At 39.5% G+C, this 23,386-nt stretch overlaps 1 protein-coding gene across 7 annotated transcripts in view; it reads right to left on the minus strand.

Annotated features, from left to right (window-relative positions):
* Positions 1–205: 205 nt before the first annotated feature.
* The window catches only part of FTO (FTO alpha-ketoglutarate dependent dioxygenase), a 245,289-nt gene continuing 222,108 nt past the window's right edge, over positions 206–23,386 (minus strand). For 6 of the 7 annotated variants that reach the window (XM_084533344.1, XM_084533339.1, XM_084533340.1 and 3 more), the window contains one exon: positions 206–7,683. In XM_084533344.1, the coding sequence (XP_084389470.1) occupies positions 7,636–7,683 (48 nt within the window). In that variant the 3' untranslated portion in view covers positions 206–7,635. The remainder of the gene's footprint in view (positions 7,684–23,386) is intronic. The other variant, XR_014697170.1, reaches the window with a different exon arrangement.

The following is a 23,386-nucleotide window of genomic DNA, read 5'->3' on the forward strand; positions in this document are numbered from 1 at the left end:
CAGCGTACCTTTGAGTTTGCTGCTCTGAAGAAGCTTACCTCTCACTAATCAGCATATAGGAAGCTTACAAAAATTAATTTGCTCATATAGGCACCTGAATGGCGTGAAAAGTATGCTCCTCTTGGTCCTTCTTCCATTTACTGCAACAATGAAGTATTGATGATAAGAGCTAACACCTTCTGGAGGAAAAATGATAGACAAAGGCATTCTTTAAGTGATTTATTTTATAAATGTGGGTAAATTAGCAAATATATTACACAAAATCAAATATACATCTCACATTTTTATACAAATAGTCTTTAATAAAAATTACATGTAGCAATAGCAAATAAACAATGAGCAAAAATGTCGCAATAAATAGGCTGGAAAATAAATGTACTTGAGAAAAAGCTACCTGATACAGTTTTTATGTTTTCTCACTTTAAAGCCATGACAGCCTAACAAAGAACACAACTTCTTAATAGCATGACTATTAATAATGAAATAAATGGGAAAGAAAGGGCATTGGTGGACAGAAGGGAAAGAATGGCAATGAAAGAACCATGGAATGCTTTGATAATGTTTGGGTAATAAATTATTAGGATGTTCATCAAAATAACTAGAAAAGTAGTGCTCTCAGTAAAGTACTACCAGACTACGAAATAGGTACCAGACAAAAAGTGCTAACAGGTGCATAACAAGCACTCCAGCATGTTCCAGCAATGCATCTTCACCTTGATAAATAGCACCCAAATACCCACAGGGGATTTTCTTCAGTTTCCTGGTACAGCAGTTACACCACCCTGGGGGGCTGTCCAGTGAACGTATTTAAAACAGAGCCAGAAGAATGTGGATTGTACTGTAATATTCTCTGCATATTCTCCATGGAAAAATTTAATAGTTCCAGTAAAATTCACCTTTTCCCACTGAGACCTCAGGGACTTGGAATGTAACTAAAAGATTCACTCTGAAGTTTAATCAAGCATTAGGAGGCCTGAAAGATGTCTCTTACATGAGATGTATTACCACGTGTTGTACAATTAAATAATACATTAAATATTGTATGAGATGGGCATATTCCACTCTGCTTTCAGATATATCTTTGGAGAAAAAAAGTTCTCTGAGACCATCCTTGACCCGTAACTGGAGCTGATTAACTGGAAGTAATCAGGACACGCCAGCGATGGGGCATTACGTATGCTCTGCTCCAGTGTTAGCACGCAGAACACAGCTGCACATTTGACCTCTACCTCAGTTTCTCTTGTGTAAGGCATCCTGAGATCTTAAGATCAAAAGCCACTTTAAAATATTACTACAATTAGCTGCTAATTTTTTTGGTGAAATGTTTGAGCAAAGGACCTTGGAAAATGTCTTCCCATTCCACATGCATTACACCCTGATGGATGTAATGAAGTAGGAAAAAAGTGAAAAAACTTGTGAGAACACACAGGTGATATCACTGTGTTCAATTTTTCTTTTTTTACGTAGACATTCACCTTCTGCAGCAAACCAAGCCTCTCAGGAGTGCTGATAGCAAAAAGCCCTAGTCATACAGGCTCAGTTTCAAAGTTATGCTACTACTCAGAGAGAGAAATAAATGTATACTGTATTAAAAACAATCATCATAGCCCTTTAAATGATTGGATAGTTTAGCTTTGAATGCAATTCAACCTAACAGAGGCTTTAATGGCTTTTGACAGATTGTTCCACTGATCAAGGGACGTGTATGAAAATAACTGCCTACCAAGCCCTGATTTGATTTTAAGAAAAGAAAACTGAAGGTTAATGGTAAACAGAAGTTGATTGTTCACATTTTCACTGAAATAACTCTATCTGACCTGTTCTTAGAACGAGAGAAATAAAGGATAATGGGAATCCTATACACCTGACTTTTTACTTTAGCCTCTAATCAAGGAGACTAATCAGACCAAGATGTGTTGGCATGAAAGCAAGTATTTGACGATATGGAGGGGGAGGAGAAAAACTTTTGTGTCCAAATTCAGCACTGTAAAACCAATTGGGTATTAGAGGATGTAAACTGCAGAATAGCGTGTCCTTTTCTATCATGTGAATTGAGTGCTGGCTGCAAAGCAACGAGCAGATAACGCGTAGTTTTCATGTCATGTGTCAAGGGCTCACTCCCAAACATCAGCATTTTAATGCGATCATTTTATCAGTTATCTGTTGGCTTTCATTTGACATATTATTCAGCCAATTCTGCAGCCTTACTAAGTACAGTCTTTTTGCAAACGTATAAATTATCTTCTGTTGTTCAATGAATGCCTCAGGCTAAGGTGAATCGGAAAGATGAATGCAAATCAAGACACAAGCCCAGTGACATTAAAGGCGATGATTTTGAATTTGGACTGGAAAGGGAAAAGCACAGTGGTGCTATTCAGGATTGCCTCTGCTCTTACAGGTGGGGTGAAGTGACAGCCAGAATCGGGCAGGTTGGGGTCCTTACAAACAGTGCTGGCCTCTCCTCCCAAGGCCTTCATCACCACCTAACAGCACCCACCCTCTATCCCTAGATTAGCGTAGGGCTGAGCTTTTCAGTCTGCTGTGGTCTTTGCTGGGACAAGGAACCTCTCTGTGGCCAGTGCTCTGTTTGTCCGGCCCTTCCCCACAGCAGCTCACCAGCCCCGTGGGGCAGAGCAGGAGACGAGCTGCAACAACTCAAGAGGAAACAGATGTTGTATGGAGGTACGCAGCCACGGAGGTGTAGTGGGACAGAGGTGGGGGCTAAGCTTGGGAACAGTGCTTCTCATGCCTGTTCCTAACAGTGGAACAAGCACTCTTCCCAGCTCTGTAACCTGGGCACAAGATGACAGTGGTCAGGCCCCAGCAAAAAGCTGGGGACCAGCTGCTGGGGGCACGAGGGGGGTTAAGGACCTACCATTAACTATGGACCAGATGGTAGCAATCAAGGGAGAGGTCAGGACCTGCACTGTACAAGTTACTGCTGGATGATTCCCACATGAGTCAAGTTAATAAAGTTGTGGTCTTGTGAAGGCACATCCCTTGCATGTCTTTTCTCTTCTCCTCCTCTCATCCCACCTTCAACATCAACCAGTTTCATCTCTGCTGCATTAGCCCAAATTCCGCTGCGTGACACAGGGCTAAGGGAACTGCACTACGGTAACTGAGAAAGGAGCAATGCCTACTGGTAACACACTACAGTACTTTAATTATCTGTTGTGATAGACTTTGGTAATAATTAATGTATTTTTTTATTTCCCCCCCTGCACTAGAATCCTTGAGTCTGGCTCACAGCATTGAAAGGTCTAGAATGACTTTAAAGTATGTCTTGCTAAGTAAAGCTACATTATTATCAGTGAAACTAAAAACGGCATCTGGATGACAGTAAGACAACTGATTTGGGCATTTATAATGCTGCATGTTACCCATCCTGGACAGTTTCCAGTTGGTGACTACCCATAACATTCTTATTTACACTTAAGATAATCAGGATCTGCTGTAACGTTCAGAGTGTAAGCATGATTTCTTTAAAATCTAGTGCACTGGGATTGATATTTTTTATTTACTTAACCTTTTAACAACAAGAAAGAACCTAAAAGATAAAATATTTTCATATGCAGAGATAAGAATAAAGCAGTATAAAAACATTTATCATTTACATGGCATAACACAGCAGTTTTCTATCAACTACTTAAAAATGGCCTTTACCTTTCATCCCCCGCATTACATAAACAATAGAAGTTTTTCATTTTCTGCCAACATTTTCTTTCTCTGAGTGTAAAACCAACTCTCTATCTCATTTTTAAAGAAAGCCCTTGCCTTGAGCATTTCATTTGTATTGGTTCCATGTTTAGTCAGTAGCTTTAGTAAAATTGATGAATATTGTCTAAAGGCAAGTGCAGACAGGCAAACAGATCTGTATCTTCTGTAATCCATTTAGCCTGACACACACGTGCGAGTGAACTATTTTACCTTAATTCTTTCATGACTGATGAAAAGTAAATGTAAGCAAAGCCATGAACTTCACCATTTTAAAAGAATCACTGAATCTAATGTTAGAAGCTAATTTATGCTCTCACCTCTTCCCTGAAACAAACTGACCTTGGTCCTTATGCATCTACAGCATCCAGACTTGGCAAACAGTTGCTATACTCAGAGCATCCATTAGAGGCTGCGTTTTTCAGCTCATCCAAAATGGTAACGGGTTATTTAGTGCTGGAATACAAATGGATTGCTGAAGTATCATTGCAAAACGAACTACGTTAAAATTATTTGTATAAAATAAAGAAAACTTTGAAGTATTTGTCTGCTTATATCTCAAACACAGCAATAACTTATATTTGACCTCTCAGTTTTCTTTAACCATGTTCTTCTCTTGGGGTACCCTTTGGAATTACTACATGCTTCAAACAGTTTCATAAACCTTACTCATGTCTTTGCCATCAACTCCTGTGGGCTTTGGAGAGATGAAACCTCCATATACTTCTATATTTCAACTGAATTCAATCAAGTTACACTGCTTCAGATGATGTGAGACTTGAATGCAACACGGAGTGTTAACTCTCTTTAACCACTTGATTATTGGTATTTTGCCAGTGAAACTTAGGTCTTACCCATTCCAAAGGTTTTCAGTTGTCTGTCATTGCCACCCTTAGCTTAACTGCGTGCTATTTGACCACACTGAAGCTAGTACTAGTTCAGCTAATTCACTAGCTTAAATGTGCAGCGTAGGCAAGACCCAGAATCATGTATTTTTAAACATTCTATTATTGCTGCAACCCCTCTCCTAACACAAGAAAAAACCAACAATAACAACAACAACAAAAAAACAGTGTTGTTTCACTACTGCTGGAAATAATTATTTGCCAATCATTTTTTAATAGCTATGCCTCCACTTCAGCTACAAACTACGGCGCTGATGTGCCTCCTCTACCCTTTCATGGCTGTCAGATTCATTTCAATACTGTGATCCCCATGGTTTCTAGCAGAGCTTAATTAAACACACAAAACAATCATAAAGCAACATAAACAAACAAACAATCCCCTCAAACCCTGTGTTAACTGTGTTACATCATTAGCTTGTTTGAATTCATCTTTCTCATTTCCAAAGCAGTATCTGTTTCTGTGAGAACTGCCTTTTTCAAAAGCAGAATTCCCACATCTTCAGCTAGCTTTTTTCTAAGTGATCTCCAAAGTAAGCAGTATTCAGTGTGGCATTAATCCAAATATATGCTATTTGCCCACTGGTAAAGCTAGCTTTAGATAGCGCAGGGAAGAAAAGCTATGCCCATAACAAAGGATCTCCAAATGTCAACAAATCTGTGGCACATGAGACAACAGATAGATGTGTGGATTACAGTTATAATACAATCAAACCTAATTTAAGTAATTTATTTTTCAAAGAGTCTTTGCTTTCTCTATGGTGGCTAACAGCTTTAGCAGAAGTGCAGGAATACAATGAAAGCACTCGATCCAGACCTTTATACTTTTGCTGGCATAGCGGTGTCAAAGGTGTTAAGAGGCACAACCTCTACTTGATATAATTGTCCTGGCAAAAGCTGGTAGGTGTGGACACAGCTTTATACCACTAAAACTGAATTTTTGCTGGCACAGCTTCTTTAGCTGCAGGGAGGTCTGGCATATGTTACACTGTCAAAAGCAGAGTTTTCAGCAGTACTCATCCACGCACAGGACGCTTTGCCAACAGAGTATCCTGGTATGCTCTGGGTAAGCCTGGCCCCAGCCATGATTTTAAACAGAAGATTAACACAGGAGACGTATTCCATTTCTTGGTGGCAATGTCAAGCTCTGAGTCTGACTGTTTTTTTTTTTTTTAGTGGTAATACAGACTGAGTGCTGTTTTACTGTAATATAATTTTCTTCTGCTTTTTATGATGAAGGAAAAGGCACACACCAGCTCAAGTAAGAATAGCATCTTAACCAAATGAAAAATCTCTCATTCAGGACATTATCCAATATAGAATTGTTATTTTTATAGCATATTATTACAAACCAGATCACAGCAGCTTCATTTCTCATAGTCTTCTGGATTTGTTCTTATGGCTAGATCATCACAGATGTTGCCATGCCTTCTATCACATAATCTAAATCTGTTTTGCCAGGGGGCCTGACCCAAAATGGAAACCCACGGCTCTTTGGACAAGGTACTGGGAAACATGGCCTCAGAGCAGGATTCACAAAAGGCAGAAACAAAACAAAGGTTAGGAAATGAATCCTGAGTTCCAGGGAATCCTGAGTTCCATATTGCTGCATGTTGGAAAACTCCCCCTGTGTGTGTAGGTCCCAAAGGCCCTTCTGAGAGGTACAAATGACGGATCACACCATTCTTTCTAAAGGAAGGCAGATGTAATTATGCATCTGTTAGAGCATAAACCAGGAACAGCAGACAGCAGATTCATGCTCTTAGGCCAAAAAAGTCCAAATCCACATTTTCCAATTTCCTGGAAGCATGTAAAAGACAAACTGTAAGCTGTCCTGCCACAGCAGAGCTGTGCACCCTCGGACTGGACCTGTGAGCACTGTCTTTCAGAGGCCTATGCCCATGAGGGTCCAGGTAGGAAGTCCCTAGTTTGGAAAGTTTTTTAAAACCCAGCCACCAGGACAAACACTGTCAGGTGTTCTTGATAAAGCCATACAGGCATGTACAATTGTGTGGGGATGAGACTAGCAGGCAAGACTAGGTTGCCCAAAACCCAGACAACGAGGATGCACCTTAGGTCTAATAATGGACGTGTCAGATCTTCTGCACACACAATGTAACGCTAATTTGTATATGAAGGGTTTAGTACTTGGGAGTGCTTCACACCTTGAGATGACAGGTGCCACGAGAGGCTGACTTACTATCAGCATCATGCTCGTAATCTCCAAAACCCATTTCTGACAAAATACAAAAAGTACCATACAATTTCCATGATGAAAAACAGCAAAAAAGGCTTAGTATCTATGCCAGGATGCTCCTTCACAAGTTCCTCAGTTTTATAAAGGCTCTGACAAGGAGCCATTCCATAAAGGACTTTCTCCACCATTTCCTCTACCTCTGCCTACATTACTGGATAAAGATGTCACCACATTGTGTGCACAGCTCTATCCGGACACACCTATCAGGCTCCCTCCGAGCTGGCCTCTTGTTAGGATGCCCAGATTACGGATTCTGCTTTGTCCCACGTGTGAGCTATGCCTTCTGTTGCTCAAACTGCTGAGCCAGAGGCAGTTCTAGGCAGTCATGCAAGCTAAAACGTAGATGTCTGGGAAACTTGTGGAAACACAACTACCCATGGGGTACAGGATCAATGGGGATTTGAATGAAGAGGAAAGAACAGAGGCTGGTGTTCTGGACATCACATCTTAAAAGCCAACTCTTTCTGTAGTTTTGGTGTCTGGTCAGTTTTGTTGTGAGACAGTAACTAAGATATACTGTGTGGAGAGCAGTAAAATCTGCATTGACACATAAACCAACACATAACTGAGGAATCATAAAGATGAAAAAAATTATGCTAACTAAAAACTTACTCCAAATGATGAGCATTAATAGTTCTAGGCTGGAAGGTCATCTGATATTCTACCTACTGAACAAGATTTTGTAGGTGAGCTATTACTTCCTCAAGATCATATGGCAGAGGCATATTACATTCATCATTTGTCCAGAAGGGGTGGCATTCAGGTTTCTGGTCTTCTGGCAAGCTCTCTGCTGCTTCTGACTGGCACCTGAAATGAAAAGGAAGCAGAAGAACTACCTAAGTAAAGTTACATCAAGAAACCATATCAAGAAATCAAACACTCAGCAACGATACATTTGTGCTTTAACTTACAGAGAAGAATGAAAATAAACAAACACATCATCCGACCAAATGCGTTGTTCAGTTATAGTGAAGTTGACTTCTGTTGTAGGCTTTGTATTTTCTATAGGGATTTCTCAAAAGCCAATCACAGAGAAAACTCAGTTAGTGTACGTTTATACAGTAAATTATTTTTTCATTATCTCAGCTGTTATTTAAAGTATGTGATTAAACCATTATCAGATTTAAATGTTTGCCGGTTTCCAACATCTTACTAGATTATTGAGAAAGATTAAACTGAATTTACTGCATTAAGGTCAGGGGGGATAGATTAAACAATATTAAAGAAGCCGGACTAGCTTTGTAGATTCTGGAGATTTACAAGTGTATCAACCTGCTTAGCTCTGAAAAAGGCAATATAAAACGAGAAAATTCTATAAAGATAAATGGAAATGGAGGTTAATAACAACTTCCAATGATGAATAGGTGGGCAAAACTTCAATAAAATTAAATTAAGAGGTTAGTGTATGTTAGTCCCCCGAGAAAATGTTTAAATTACAGTGTTTTTTATTAAATGGATTATTCATCAATACTACTGAAGTCTAATTATAATATTCAACTGAACTGCAGCCTGCAGAGGAAAGTTTTCTAAGTGGCAACCATCACATCCCTTCAGATTAGGCTCTAATATAATGTGTTGCATCAAAAAAAAATTGCCACACTCCAATGAGGATTTCTCCCCCTCTTTTTTCACATCCCCTTGAACAATTTGCATGTTGATGATTAATTAGTTAACATTTGGAGTGGGACAAGACAAAGAAAAATGCTACGCGTTATAATTTCAGTATATACTGCAGGTCAACGCAGTTCTTCAAGGATACAGGAAGCAAATCCCAGAAATAAGCTTCTATCTCTTTTAAGACATTTTCAATAATGTCTATACTTTATGCTTCTATACAATAGAGTTGTTCTGATGATTTAAAAGTTCTTTCAAACATATGTATGTGGCTTTCATCCCTGTAAAATGAACTCTAAAAGTACTGACACCTGTAACTTCCTTGCCTACACCATTGGCCTTCTGGAAGAGACAGTTTCCAAGTGAAAGATGTCTCTTGGGAATTATTAATGGCAGTGTAATACCCCTGAGAAAACATACTTCAGCTTTACACCCATGTTGGTGTGTGGTTAATTGCCGCACCAGCATCCTGGGCACTCAATCCATCGTACATTACACTGCAAGGACAGTATTAACACATAACATTCCAATATATCTTCAGCTCTCCACATCAGCCCCTGATAATAGCATCTGTTAACATGCACTAAGTACTATTATGTAGCACATCACTTCATAAATAATAAGATTAGCCGACCTCAGGGCCCTGGGAAGAGTAATGTGTTTAAATGTTCTCATTATTTATTTAAAACAAGAATTAAAGGAACAGAAGCTACTTCTGACAATCCTCTTAGCATAAATATTAAACTGTTTGCATTGATAAGCTGCACTGTACAGAATAACAGAGGATTTGTTTTGCAGGCTGCTTTATAATAGTTGTTAGAGCAAATGCAGTTTAGTGTATGAGTTCTGAGAGGTACTTAACTGATTGTGCCATCATGTTCTGGAGACATTTTCCAAATTATATAAAGGAACGGGAGAAAATTAATATGCAGGGAAAGCTGAAACTAATTACAGCATAACTCTATAAGGCTTTTAAAATCTTGCTTTATTTTCTGTCTTGGCACAAAATAATACGCTCAATTTGCTGGGTAGTATAAGATACTCCAGTCTAAGCATTTCAATCTAAGAGTGGATAAATTAACCATGTACAGATTATTGCAGATGACAAATCAAGAAGCTCAGCTGGTAAATACTGCAGGCATATTATGTGGTCTGCAAAACTCAATTTATAATAATTAACATTCTCTCACTCATTTGCTATTAACAAAAGAATTTTCATTGAGAGGAAAAACACCACCTTCACCATTTAAGGCCTCCTTCTTTTTACCCCTTTTTCCTTTTTATCTTTAATGTCTCTTCCCCTCACTCTCTTTCACAAACTGCTTGGCCAGCTTTTCCCTCACCTTTGGGTTTTGGACATTTGTCACTGTAAACATGTCTGAAGTCACTAACGATGCTGTGAGCAGCTCTTCCAGCCACTACTTTCCTTTCTCTGGTTTTCTTACCATCTTCGAAAGGCCACCCCACAGCTACGTGTGTGCCCTAACTCCCAGCAACCATGTGCTCGGGAAGTGTTAGCCATATATTCCAGGTGAGGGACTACAGGTTAGCAATGATAACAGAGAACAGCCAGAATTCCTGTCTTTTCCCAGATACAAAGCAATAGATGAGGGTCCATGTGGAAAACACTGCAGTCATCAAAGTACAGTGGTAGTGGGAAAGTAACAAGATTTATACTATTATTTGTTAACTAAAAACTGTTATTTGCGTTGATAATGAAGTAAAGCCTCCAAAAGCAAGTAAATTCAATGCCTGTATATTTATGTACAAAACGTGTTAAGAGTGGAAATGCCACATGCCCTGAGATGTGGAAGAAAAGATGCCACATAAAGAGGAGTAGGGAACAACCACCATGACATATTTCTGAGCAATTTAGCTCTAGCACCTCGATAACACAAGTTTACCAACACACCAGAAAAGCATGATTTGTATGTCTAGAGGTGTGCAGAATGCACAAGACTCCTTGGCCCTTGCTTTCTTGCTAAAACAATCAAAACCTGCACCAGTTCCAATGCAAAAAGCCCATTTTGATGGAACACCAGGCTACTGCTGCTGTGCACTTTCTCTCCCATGTAATCTTCACACTCTTTTGATTCCCTTTTTATTCACATTTGTCAAATGGACTTTGCTCGTTCATGTTTACCAACAGCAGAACATTAACATAAGTCATGAGAGGCATTGGTGTAACAAGGTCTGACTCCTTCCCTTGGAAGGTGGCTGCGTTCCCCGAGGCAGGTGTGCGCTCACTGGCACCAGGGACCTGGTTGTGGTCCCTTGGGCTGCACTGACACTTTGATGATCAGGGTGTCAGCTACATTAGAGGACACTGATCACGATACTAAAATTAACCAAGCTAGCTAAAGTGTGTGTTAATTACGAGTATGCAAGCAGTCAATAAAAGGTTAATGCAAAAGTCAAAGGATAAATTTATTTCACTATTGCATCACTCTACTGACTAAATGACTAACATTATGCTTTGTTTTTAATCAATAGATTTTACAGTAATGCGTGAGCCATTGATTTGAAAAACAGACTTCTGTCTAAGGGCTAAGTTTTGCAACTATTTAGTATCAAGTATCAATATACTTAAAACACTCTTTCCTTAGAGCAGATACTTTTTCGCTCCAATGGCAGGAACAGGAATGCACACAAGCCAGAAAGAGCCTTTGGGTTCTGCTGATGCCTGTGATTAACACAAAAGAGTATTATTATCTGGGATCCTGGATTCCACCGCACTGTTTGTCTGCTCCACAGAAGTGTAGTCAAATCAGATCAATAGGGGTCAATTTGTGGCTCAGACTGCAAAGGCACGTTAAGAGTGAAGAGATGATCTGCACGGTCCCGTCTCCTCGATGGTACTGATTTAGCTGCAAGGCAGAGCACGGGGAACTTCACAAGGTCCTTCACGTCAAGAAACCCAGCCTGGCCACCTTCCCCATCTACGTATGGTCAGAAAGGGAGGAGGAGACACGTGCTGTCTATGTACAAAAGTACCCATCTTCCCCTACATGCTTATACCAGCATTCCTGATGTTATGTTTTATATGGGAGTTATTTCTCCCTCCAATCTTGCTAGAGTAAAGGTGTTACTGAGTTGTTATGCAGAAATTCAGAATATTTTTTAAAACAATGGCCCAGGTACAAACAGGTCGTGGATCACCCTACTGAGACAAACACATTCACTAATCCCACACTGACACTGGCTAAAATGATACGACATTGCTAACATGGATGCTGCTCAGAGTAAGGCAGAGTTTCTTTAGGCAGCATCTTCCATTTTTAAGATTCACAATGACTTTGCAAACTTGATCTGCTCACATCCTATGTCATTGAAAGCTCATATTCTTAGTTGCTAAAAAGCATGCAAGAGAAAACTGCACTCTCAGCTACCTGACTTATGCAAAGAACAGAAAATATGAGATTAGATACATGAGAACAACTACCCAAATGTGTTAACCTTGATTTTTCTTTTTCTAAATAGTGCATCTCATTCACAGGTACGACAAATTCACTTCTGCTGCTGAATGCATCACAATTAATTCCTGTAAGCACTTAAGTCAAAGTTGAAACTTGCAGGCATTTCAAGAAGACCAACACTAAAATCCAAATCCTTTCTTAGAAACCACTCACAACAGACATGAGCTACTAAGGATAATAATAAAAAATGTTATTTTTTAAAAGAAACTGTGCAAAAATTTAACAGGCTGAATATAGTTTCTCAAAGTATAATCTCAAAGTATAATTTAGCAAGACATACTTTTTTTTTTTTTTTTTTAACACACAAAAATTGTGAAATTACTGGCGTTATAATTCGGCTAATAAAATATGCTATCACAAGATCTGACTTCCTGTAACTTCTAAGTTGCCACAGAGGAAAATCAAAAACAAAAACAAAACTGGTTTATCAAACTGCATTGCTCAAAAAGAATGGAGAAACTCTAAAGTAAACCCTCAAATTGATGCTGTAAATACATATTCTCCTTCACCTTTGGACATGGATAGGATATTGAGATAAAGTCTGTAAAAAGGATTGAAAAAGTCACCCCTGTTATTGAAGAACCGAACTTTCATTTATCTTCATAAAAAATTAAAAGGTGTAAGGACAAATGTCACTGCTGATAAAATGGAATGGGAGGGGGGGAGAAATGTGAAAAGCAGCTGCTTTCCAGGTGGATGCCCATTACAGCATTAGCAATTTCAGAAATTACAATACGCCTTTGTATTTTTTTTCTACTCCAGGCACCTACCTGGTCACAGAAGCTGGTGACAAGTGCAAATTTCTAACCACTAATTAAGGTTTAAGGCCATCAGGTAGCCTGTTGAGAACACTTTTTATACCTAGCTCTATTTGTCAGCACGTCCGTTACATGCCAGTGGTGATGAACGGGGAATTCGGGTGGCTGACCTCTGAGAGGGCTGACCTCTGACACCAGTTGCAGGAGAGGGGCACCCCGAGCCTGCCTTGCTCCTACCTGACCCCCCTGGAATAATACGGGGGTCAAACACCGGGGGTGATGCTGTCTGTCATATATGAAGCAACCCCGCTAGAGCTTTGGGGCATCCAGTGTTGGATTCCAGAGCTCTGCTGCACCAGGCTGAGAGCAGCTGCAGAAATGTTGTGGTTTCACAGATGGATCAGGTAGCTCGCCTGGCCATTCAGGAGAACAGACACATGACTAAAAAAACACCAAAGAACAACCCTGAAAACAAACACAGCTGAAGAAATGGTAGCTCTTCCATCGGGGCAAAACACACACAGCCACTATGGCACCGGTACCCTTCTTCTGCACAGATCCAGCCTGGATCAGCTGTGCCAGAGGAGGCCACTGCTGTGCTCTCCCAGGAGTACTTTTTATGGAGATCTGACCCAAGACACGAGATTTACATTTCAGTTGTTCCATGCTTGTCATACTGTGGCTCTGCACAACTAAAACATTTTAAAAGGTTTACTGTCTTTTAAGAACAAATAAAATGACATCAATATTTGACTTTGCAAAGCAGATTTCAGAAGTACTGGTCCCAAACAGGCAGTGAAATGAAGTGGCCAGATGGAAAGAGCACTGAGCTTACTCTTTTGAATGTCTAATCCCCAGTGGATACCCAAATAGTCTGTCCCACTCACATTAGCCACTGCTGATGCTCTTTCATGTGCTGTAACTAGAGTGAGCCCAGCCAGATGTAATGGCTGAGAACAGGAATTGCATTTGTAGAGGGACAGAATTGACAACGTGAGTTAGTTTCCAGATACGGAAAAGAGAATGCCAGATTTAGGAAGGGATGGAGGCAGTATTACTTAAATTTTAGTCCTTGGAAAAACTTAGGATCAGCTGCACAAATACTCAAGTACAAACATGATGGCACGTTACAAGGTGATCCTGACTTCTTTCAAAAGCTGATAATGATTTGCATCACTGATGCACTTGGTCCTTAGTACAGAACCAAATTTTACAGTCAAGAGCATACAAGAGCTTTATGCCCCCAAAGTCACTAATTGCACTGCAGCGAGGACTCTGCTGAAATATCCTGAGGCATCATTGGTGTCCTGGTAGCACAGGCTGAAATCTGTCAGCATTACCCTTGTGTGTACTTCTGCAAAGTGAATCTACAGCAGAATCCATCTTACAGCCTGCAGAGAGTGTTTCCTGTTCCACAGAGAGGTGGGAGAGAGAGAAATGAACCTGACACTAAAGAGGCTTAAGTGACAGTGAAGTGAACTTGAAAATGCCAGTGTTTCTACTTTTACTCAAATTGTAATTTATCTAAATATGAGAAAAACACAACCTGTTCATACCCTTTGAATGTTGAAGTGTCTGCAACCAAAGTGCTGGTGGACTCCAACCACATCTCCACTGTGGGCAAATCAATAAACCCAAAAGATACTTCTGATGAGATTATCAGACACCTTCCTCATCATGGCCACCAGCTGTACCCTACCAAAGGGGAACTCCTACGATATGGCACTACAGGAGCAGCAGAGCCACCCAGGACAGTGCTGGCTTAGGGTGAGCGATGAAAGCTTGACTTCCCCAGACAGAACCTTTCCTTTCCTTTGTGGCCTCGGTCCCACAGACCTAGAAGCTGTCCATGAGACAACCAGAGTGCCTCCTATTCCCACCAGAGAATAGCTGTGTGGGGCAGTCTCCATTCCGTGTTTGTTTGATTTTTTAATTAAGAAACATCACTACTCTCTATAAAGTGTAGGGGGTAGGGAAATTCCCCAGAGAAACTCTGAATAAATAACACAGCATTTGCTGAAAGATGAGGTTTAATCCATTTTAACCTACAGGTCTTCAAATTGTTCTCTTCCAGCCCTGTTTCTCAGATGCTTTTGTTTCCTATTTTTAGAATAATATGTACAGAAGCAACGAACCCTGACTGCACGAGGAGCATGTTTATGCATATTGATGTACACACACCTTCATACCAATACCTGCAAATAATCCCATCAGGCCAAAAGAGACAGCATTTAGGAGGAAATTTTCAGCACCACAGACATGGATTTAGTTATAAACTTTTCATTATCAGCAACGGGATTTGGGTTATTCCCTCTGTGCTGAGAATATTTGGCTTTGACTTCAAACAACATAGAAATATATCAGCCTCAATATAATTTATATTCTCTCAAAAGGAACCTAAAATGCTCTAAGCCTTTGCTGAGGTGTCTGATGTTCCCTCCGTTACACTGTATGATCGGCTGCTTTATTTCACTTGCAATCGTGGCTTTCCTATGATTTTTTCAGACAAAGAAACAAAATGTCTGCTGTACACTGAGTATAAACACAGCTGACTTGTTTTCCCCAAAGTATTGATTTTATGCACTTTTAAAATAACTATTTTCATTCCGTTTGCATAATCAGCTGGGGCATTGTTCCTCTACATTTGCAGAAACACAGATGGAACCGCTGATCTGCAGCCTTTGGAGAGGTTTTACACTATTCTCCAGAATCTAAGCTTCTATTAAAATAAGGTTTCTAACACTTCTGGTTGTGAAGATAGTCTGGTCAATGTAAATCGATGCATGGTTATCATGTTGAGTCCACAGCCAGCCAGCCAGACACAATAGCACCAAGGGAGCTGTGAACTTCCCCCACTTACTTTATTGGGTGTTTACTTAGGGCCAGATGCTCCCCTCTGTTGTGCAGAATGGCGTTAAGTGACTGAGAAAGAGAGAGGAAAAGGAAATGGAAATAAAAATCAACAAAGAGGAGAAAAGGAAATCTCAACAGACTGCTTCCCAGGGGGTTACAGATGCCCTCCCTTGCCAGTATTAGACTGCTGGAAGATTTGGGGCTGAGCCATGCATATTGCACATTTTTCTAAAGACACCATATTTTCCAAACGAATGCCACACAAAAAGTTAATGATGCTTCCAGCATCGTTTACAGTCTCACTTTATCTTTTGCACTCCTTTTACGTGGAGGTCATACAGCCAAGGAGAAATGTAAACGTAGCATGCTTTCAGAGGACGCTGCAGGAGGATGGGCTGCCATTTACTGTCCCCCGTCTAAAGAAGGCAGTCTCATTTTTCCATGATCTTCAGGGTTTGAAGACTGCCTTCTGCAAGCAAGATAACACATTTTCCTCATTGATAGTGCATTTCTCCATGAGACTAACTTTCATCTTAATAAAAATCAACTACTGTATGACAAATCCCTATTTGTTACAGGTGCAAAGTAAAACCAAAAGCAGCAGGTCTGAATGCAAGCAACAGTAACCATATTACTTGATACTTAAATCAGGCTGGATAGAAATGGGCTGTATCTTTTCAGCATCAAAACCATGTAATCCTTTCAGCTCTAAGTGCTTCCTGTGACACTCTGCAAGCTCCTAACGCCACCCATCCTCAAAATCCCATCTCCTCCATTAGGGCCAAGGGAAGGGCAACAGGAGGCAGAAGCAGAAAGGAAGAAATAGTAGGGAAATGAGAGAGCAGATACAAGAAAGGCAGAGAATCTCAAAAATAGGAATCAAGTTTTGGAATTAAAAAAAAAAAAGCCTAAAGTAACTAATCACATTTGAATCACTGCAGAATTTCTCTACGACTGCTGCTTTATTCAGTGATATATTGTGGATAAATCACTGCAAAATATACCACTAAGAAAATTCCAGTATTGGCAGGGAAATAGGCTTGATAGCCAGGAAATGCTACAATACATCCAGACATGAATAAAAATCATATGGTGACAATGAAGAATAAAAGAAGTCTGCTACAGAAATCTCATCCAGAATTGGCAACTTCCACTGAAATCACTGCAAATGATTAGTAACCATGCAGGGGAATGACAGTAGTTGCTTATTGTATATTATAATAAACGAGAGAGACAAGATGCAGAAAAAGTAATTCCCATCTCAGTTGAGAGTCTCATTACCTCTGTAACTTGCTGACGGCTTCATTCTTAGTGGAATGCCAAAGAGCTTGGGAGCACTTAGGATGCTTCTCCTTAGAGTGTATTAAGAAGTATGTGACAAGTCTATGTCTTGGTCTACATCTCAACTCTATTCAAACTAGGTATTATTTCCATGTGTACTTGAAAAAAAAAAGTGCAGGATCTCATTCTATAACATCCTATCAGCAGACCTCAATTCTCTCAACATTGTGAAGATTTTTTCACCCAAGTGAGTACAACTTAGTATTGAAATGCTAATAGCAGGTAAAACCTAAAATGTCTATTACAACAAATGCATACAGCTCTTCATATTATTTTTCTATGGTGTAAAGAATCTTTCTGATCACAATATCAATGATTTTAAGACACAGACTCAGACTTTACACCTTTTGGTGGTGCCAGCTCACTTGTTTCATATGTTATGATAATATAGTTCTGACTGAGCTTTCTTTCACTGCTGATGTTTTTGATGCTTTGTTCTCTTTCTAGGATGGAAAATAACAAATAATGCTGAGTTCTCTTCTTACTCTTGAATTCTTCTGATGTCTACCTTCAGAACTCTTCTAACATCCAATTTATGTCATTCTATTTCTTTCTTACGCCGTGAGTTCCAAATGAAAGAAGGTAACATAATATCGTAAGATCTACAGACGATTAAAATGGCCTTCGGAGTAAACTTCAGAGTTATTCTTAAAACTACCTTGCCTGAATAGAAACTAAAAAAAAATTGCTTTTCAATAGATAATGCAACTACTCTTGAAATTCTCTCTGGATGAAGTTATTGCCATAGGGAACACTCTAATGATAATAAAGTATACGGTGCCAGTGTCATAAGAGCAGTTCGGATGTCTTATATTGTGGATATTTGCAAGGCACAATTCAAACTCATTCTTAAATGGTTGTGTTCTTTCTCTTGATTAATCCTTTATTATAAAATATTTACAAAACCTAAAATTTGTTAATGAGCAAAGCTGACATCTGCTGTGTCAACTGACCTGCAATGATGTTCTTATGTTACTCTGCCATATAATTCCTCTTAAAATATCAAACCAGAACTCCAAAGACCACTTGCATTAGATGATTAAGGACCTGATTCAATCTTCTATCAGGACTGAGCAAAATGCATAGTCACATATTTAAATTTAATTTAGCTCAGTAGAACTTGCAAATAAATTTCAAGTTCAGAATAAGTTTAAAAGCTTCACTCTGCAGGATCCCTAGAGATGATCACATCACTGCTCGATGCGCAGCCTCATATACACACATGATTAACTGCAACATGTCTTAGGAACTTGAGGTGGCCATCCCATCCCTGTCCTGGTCCCTACCCACACATTTCATCTCTCGTCACTGTACTGCACTGCCCTGTTCTCTGCAAATCACTACACAATGGGCATGCATCTTCCACGTGTTAGTTGAAGTAAGGCAGGTCTATGATAATGTACTAGCAGTACTTTTCAGAGATTTCTGCCAAGTAATCTGCATAGTAGACACACTGTCATGTTTGAATTATGTGGGTAGTGGCATAATTTTTTGAGCCTCAGGAAAGAGAAGTCTTCTGTTCGGTGCCATAAGCTGTCCATCCGTCTGTGCTTTGTGCAGATTCATGGGAAATGAAGATACACATAATGGAGTGTCCATGTCATTACTCTCACAGGAGACCTACTGTTTTGTCTTCCTTTGTTCCATGCCTGCTAGAGAACAGTTATTTGAACTTCCTGAGAAATAGATGCTCTTGGCCTTCCCCGTTCTATCTTGTCTATGAATGTTGTTTTTCAGACTCAGTTTTCCCTGCTTTATTGCTTGCCATCTGAGCAACATTAGCCCTTCCTTCCAATGAAATGCTGACAAATTCTTCCCTTCTACTTCCCTGAGCATGCAACAGACCTAATATTCCTCCTATTTAGTCTGTTGTTTCAAATAATATTTTGATTGTATTGATCTAAAATGCGAGGTATACATTCATCTTTTTCTTTGCTGAAATGCTGTTACTCTATCCTGTTTTAATGGCATGGAATAAATGTAAACTTTGGGGGATACGGCAACAGCTACACCATCCCCCTCTTTTTGGTGCAAACAGGAGATGTCCTTTCTTCCTGTTTCCTTTCCTAAGTCTGCCTGAGTTGTTGTTAATTTGTAGTTTGTATTTCTCAAATACATGCGGCTCTACAGGGAAATGCCACATGGTCTTTTGTTTATTGTGAGAGCATCTAGGGATGATAAAAAAAAAAATTCCTTAGCAGGAGGAAAAGCCCATTTTCTTAGACCTTTGCTTTCAGAGTTTGTCCTTTCCACTCTCATGTTAGCTTTTCTAGCTTTTCACTGCTATTGAGCTTGCAGAACACTGCTGCTTTCTTTTAGTTTCTCCTTGAAAACATCTAAATGTAATCCTTTCATACACATCCTGCCCAAACAGTGACAGGCCTGGGTTAGCTACTCGTTTTTAGAAGATATCAATTTGATCTCCATTTTCCAAGCCTTAATGACTTTACCAGGCTTGGTTTACTTATCTTGGCTTGTCTGTCTAGCCAGAGTGAAACAGTGGTGAAATCATCCTGTAACCGCAGGCTCTTCTGAAGTCCTTGAGACCTGCCCCAGGCCCTTCTTCCCCAACTCCCACCCCCTGTACAAGACACAACATTACTGTTCATTTACCTTTGTCTCACCATTTTAATCAGGTGCTAAACTTCAAGGTATATTTGTGATCTGACTGGAAGGATAGAATACCTTCAAGAAACCAATTTTGCCTTATGTAAATTTGGAGGGGGGTGTCAAAAAATCTTGTTTTCCAGTCTACTTTTCATATTTTTCATTCAGAAACAATGAAGAATTTTATTCTAGGAATCAAGTAATCTTGTGACAATGTAAAAACCCTTCTTGGAGGAAGTCATCTGTCCTGTGCCAGGATGCTTTTAGCAGAGTTTAAACCATTTTTTTTCTTATCAAATTGCTTCAGAACAGAAATAAAAAAGAACATTCACCTTTGCATGCAGCTAGGCCTCTTAGCCATATTAATGTCTGGCACTAGGCCGTGTAATTCACTTGTAGCAGACTGAAGAACGCTGTGTCCCCATGTTGATTTTAAACAGAATCCTGGAAATTATAAAGCCTGTTAGATTATAGATTCTTTTTAGTTATTATTATATAGATTATTCAAATTATAAAGCCTCATGCTACTATCATGACTGAGGCTGTCAGTTACCCGGGTATTTACAGGCCCTGTAGCATATCACTAGGCACTAAAAAACCGGTTCAGGGTTTGTTTGACAGATAATATGAAGATAGAAAGCATGCCAACAAGTGTGTTTGTCTGGAAAACAAATCTTGTTGGCCAAACCTTTCAAGATGGCAAGCTCATCTACCAGGAGAAACTATGTGAGTTGATTTACTCCAGCTAGGGAATGAGCTTTTTTTTCTTCCAAGCAGCATCGAACATCAACAGATCATAGACTACGTGAAGTAAGTAATGGCTAATAATTAACATGATGATAAACATAAATGGGGGATCATTACTGAGTGGTGACCCTCATAAGGGATTCCTTCCTCCAGACTGACACGGTGGCCAGCATTAGTCACGTTCTAATCGCTATGTGGAAAGTAAACGTGAATGATCCGCTACCAGAAAAGTTTTGCAGATAGCACAGACTGATAGAATGGTACGAAATATGAGGAGAGGATTTAGTGCTGCCAAGTCATTTAGTGATCAAGACCAAATGTTGTTTAGAACTATACACAGATATAGGGAGAAGGATGATGGAAAACTGATGAGACAGTGCTCAAAACCACTGCATCTGAAAACAACATAGATATCCCAGACAACTCAAAATGAATGCCTAGTATTGTACCTACTCCTTCTGCATTTCACCAGGTAGACCAATATGATAGTAAAAGGGACTAGCTTTGTTTCCTGCTTTTTAGAAGTATATTGAAGAGAGCACAGAAAAGAGACTGTGGAGATCGGTGGAAAATTTGTGATTAACAAAATTTTCTTTAGTTATCAGTTTTTTAGTTATCAGTTTTAAAACTGATAGATTGAAGGAAAATACATTGTATGGAAGAGCTCTCTACTGTAGCAGAGGAAGCCAGAGTTTGAAATAGAGCCCAGAGAAATTCAGAATAGCCTGTTTTTTACAATGAAGTCAATCACACACTGGGACAAACTATTAAAGAAACAGACTTCATTTCTGACATCTTCAAATCAAGAAAAGATTCCTGCCTGGAAACCATGCAGTTATACAGCTAGCACAGGGATAAAAAACTAAAATGTAGGAACTTGCTATGGAAGTCAAAACAGCTGACATAAAAATCTTTAATACAATGGTGTTCAAATTTTTACACATCCATTCTTTAATGAGCTTGCTTTGAGTAAGACTTGCAGTACACCTTGCTGTAAAATTAGACATTCCAGTCGGAATGGACACTCCAGCAAGATGAGAGAAGACTTCGATTGTTGAAGTCCCAAAAGGATCAGCTTAGCCTTTGAACCCAATACCACTACAGGGAGAAAAAAACCTGATGTGGGGAATGAAAACCTTTAAAAGCATCCATATTCTCAATTCTCTTACACCTGTTTTAGACAAGTCTGACTTTTTAATAAAAAAACTTTTTTTTTTTCTTTTTTTTTAACTGAAAGGAGAATTGGCCAAAAGGTACATATGCACAAATATTTAACTATAATTACAAATTTCCATGTAATTTCTCAAATGCATTCCAGATAAGAAAACAATTCCACTGCATGCCTCACTTCATTTACATTGTTTCTCTTAAAGCATCCTGGAATGACCGTAACATACAAGGTCAAACTGAATCAAAGGACATCATCTGCTTGTTCGAAACGTCATTATGGAAGGAAAAAGCAGCTGTATTACAAGTCACCTTTCCAGCTCTCGCAAACAAACTATTAATGGAGAAAGTCAGTCCTTTACAGTGCATTACAGGACCAAGGTCATCTGGGAAATGGTAAGGCCTCACTGGATACCCACAAGACCAGAAGAACAACTCGATTAGTCCCAATAACCTCCTGCCCTTGCTAAGGGACTGATGGAAAGACAAGTTTTTCAGCAGACTGCTAACTTGCTGTTCACACTTTTTGGATGAACAGATCTGCAAGTTGCAGCGTCTGAGATTCATTTGCAGCGCTGCGTTTGAATTTCTGTACAGTTTTCATTACTGTGCTCATTATTGTCTGTCAGAATTACCACAAGCATTATAATCATGTCGATAATCACAACTTTAAATACAAAGACTGTCTAAACTCAAACTTTACGTCAAGACTCGTATCTGCTAAAAAAGAACATAACTTTTCCATAATAACTTTGAACTGTCTCGTAGCTCTTGACTGCCATAAATCAGGGGATAGGAACATCTCACCAGGAAGTAAGCTACCTTGGAAATAACCTGTAATGACATGCCAGACACTTTAAAGCTCTCTCTTTAGAGTACCAATAGGCTAAAACCAATCTTTTGGTATAAGCATCTGTGTGTTTCCCTGTACAGAGTCCTCCTTCACGTTCCCAAAAGAGCAAGAGGTTCAACTTATTCAAACATAACCAGCTCACTATACAGAACAAATTATATATGTAATATTAAAGGTGAAAGAACCCTGTATGGTTTCTTTTTGTCTTTACCATGTTTGAGTAATCAGCCGCATTAAGATCCTGCAGCACCTTTCATGCCTCAACCAGAGGTTCCATTTATCTTCCACTCTGAGGGAATCCAATAAAATACAGTGATAGGGAAAAAGGAAAGAAAAAATCTCCAGGTTGTAACCATCTCTCCCACACACAACTATTTGGTTTCAGATCTTCCCTTCCATCAGATTACCTCCTCTCTTAATTTGGCAATAACAGACCACACACCTTTAAATCCGAATCCAACCCTACAATGGATGCAATAGGCAAAGAAAAAAGCAGGACAGAAAGCTCAAGGAAATATAGATTGCAGGTGTGTAGAAATGTACTTCTGTGATGAAACGAATTTAAAACACTTCCTTCAAAGCTCAGAAAGTGCTCTGTCACTTAATCGCTCTTCATCCACTCCTTCATCGATGACAACTGGTTTGAGGAAAGAAGCAAGTGTTTTTAATCAGTACTCTTTTCTGGTCGTTGCTAGACAGGAACCTGGCACGAATAACAGAACCCTCTCTATTTTTCTACTAGAATAAGTTATGACAAATGGAACTTTAAGATATTTTTGTCACTAATCCTTAGTAATATCTCACTACCTAGGAGCCTCTAGATCTCTCTGTCCTCTAGAGATTTCATGCTACAAGGTGCTGAACAGTCACTTCTCGGTGACATCGATGGGAGCTGATGGCTCTCAGCAGCTCATCACATCAGGCAGCAGGGGTTGCTCATGAGAAGAACGCCAGCCATACCTGAAAGATGTTGAGCAAGGTCCCAGCAGCTCGGTCACAGGCTGGCATGCAACCAAAACTGGACAACAAATTGATGAAGACAAAGTATGCTTTGCATTTTAAAGCTATGCTTATTTTAAATCGTTTATATTGTT

This window comes from Aythya ferina, assembly GCF_964211825.1.
Source record: "Aythya ferina genome assembly, chromosome: 12".
Lineage (NCBI taxonomy): Eukaryota > Metazoa > Chordata > Aves > Anseriformes > Anatidae > Aythya > Aythya ferina.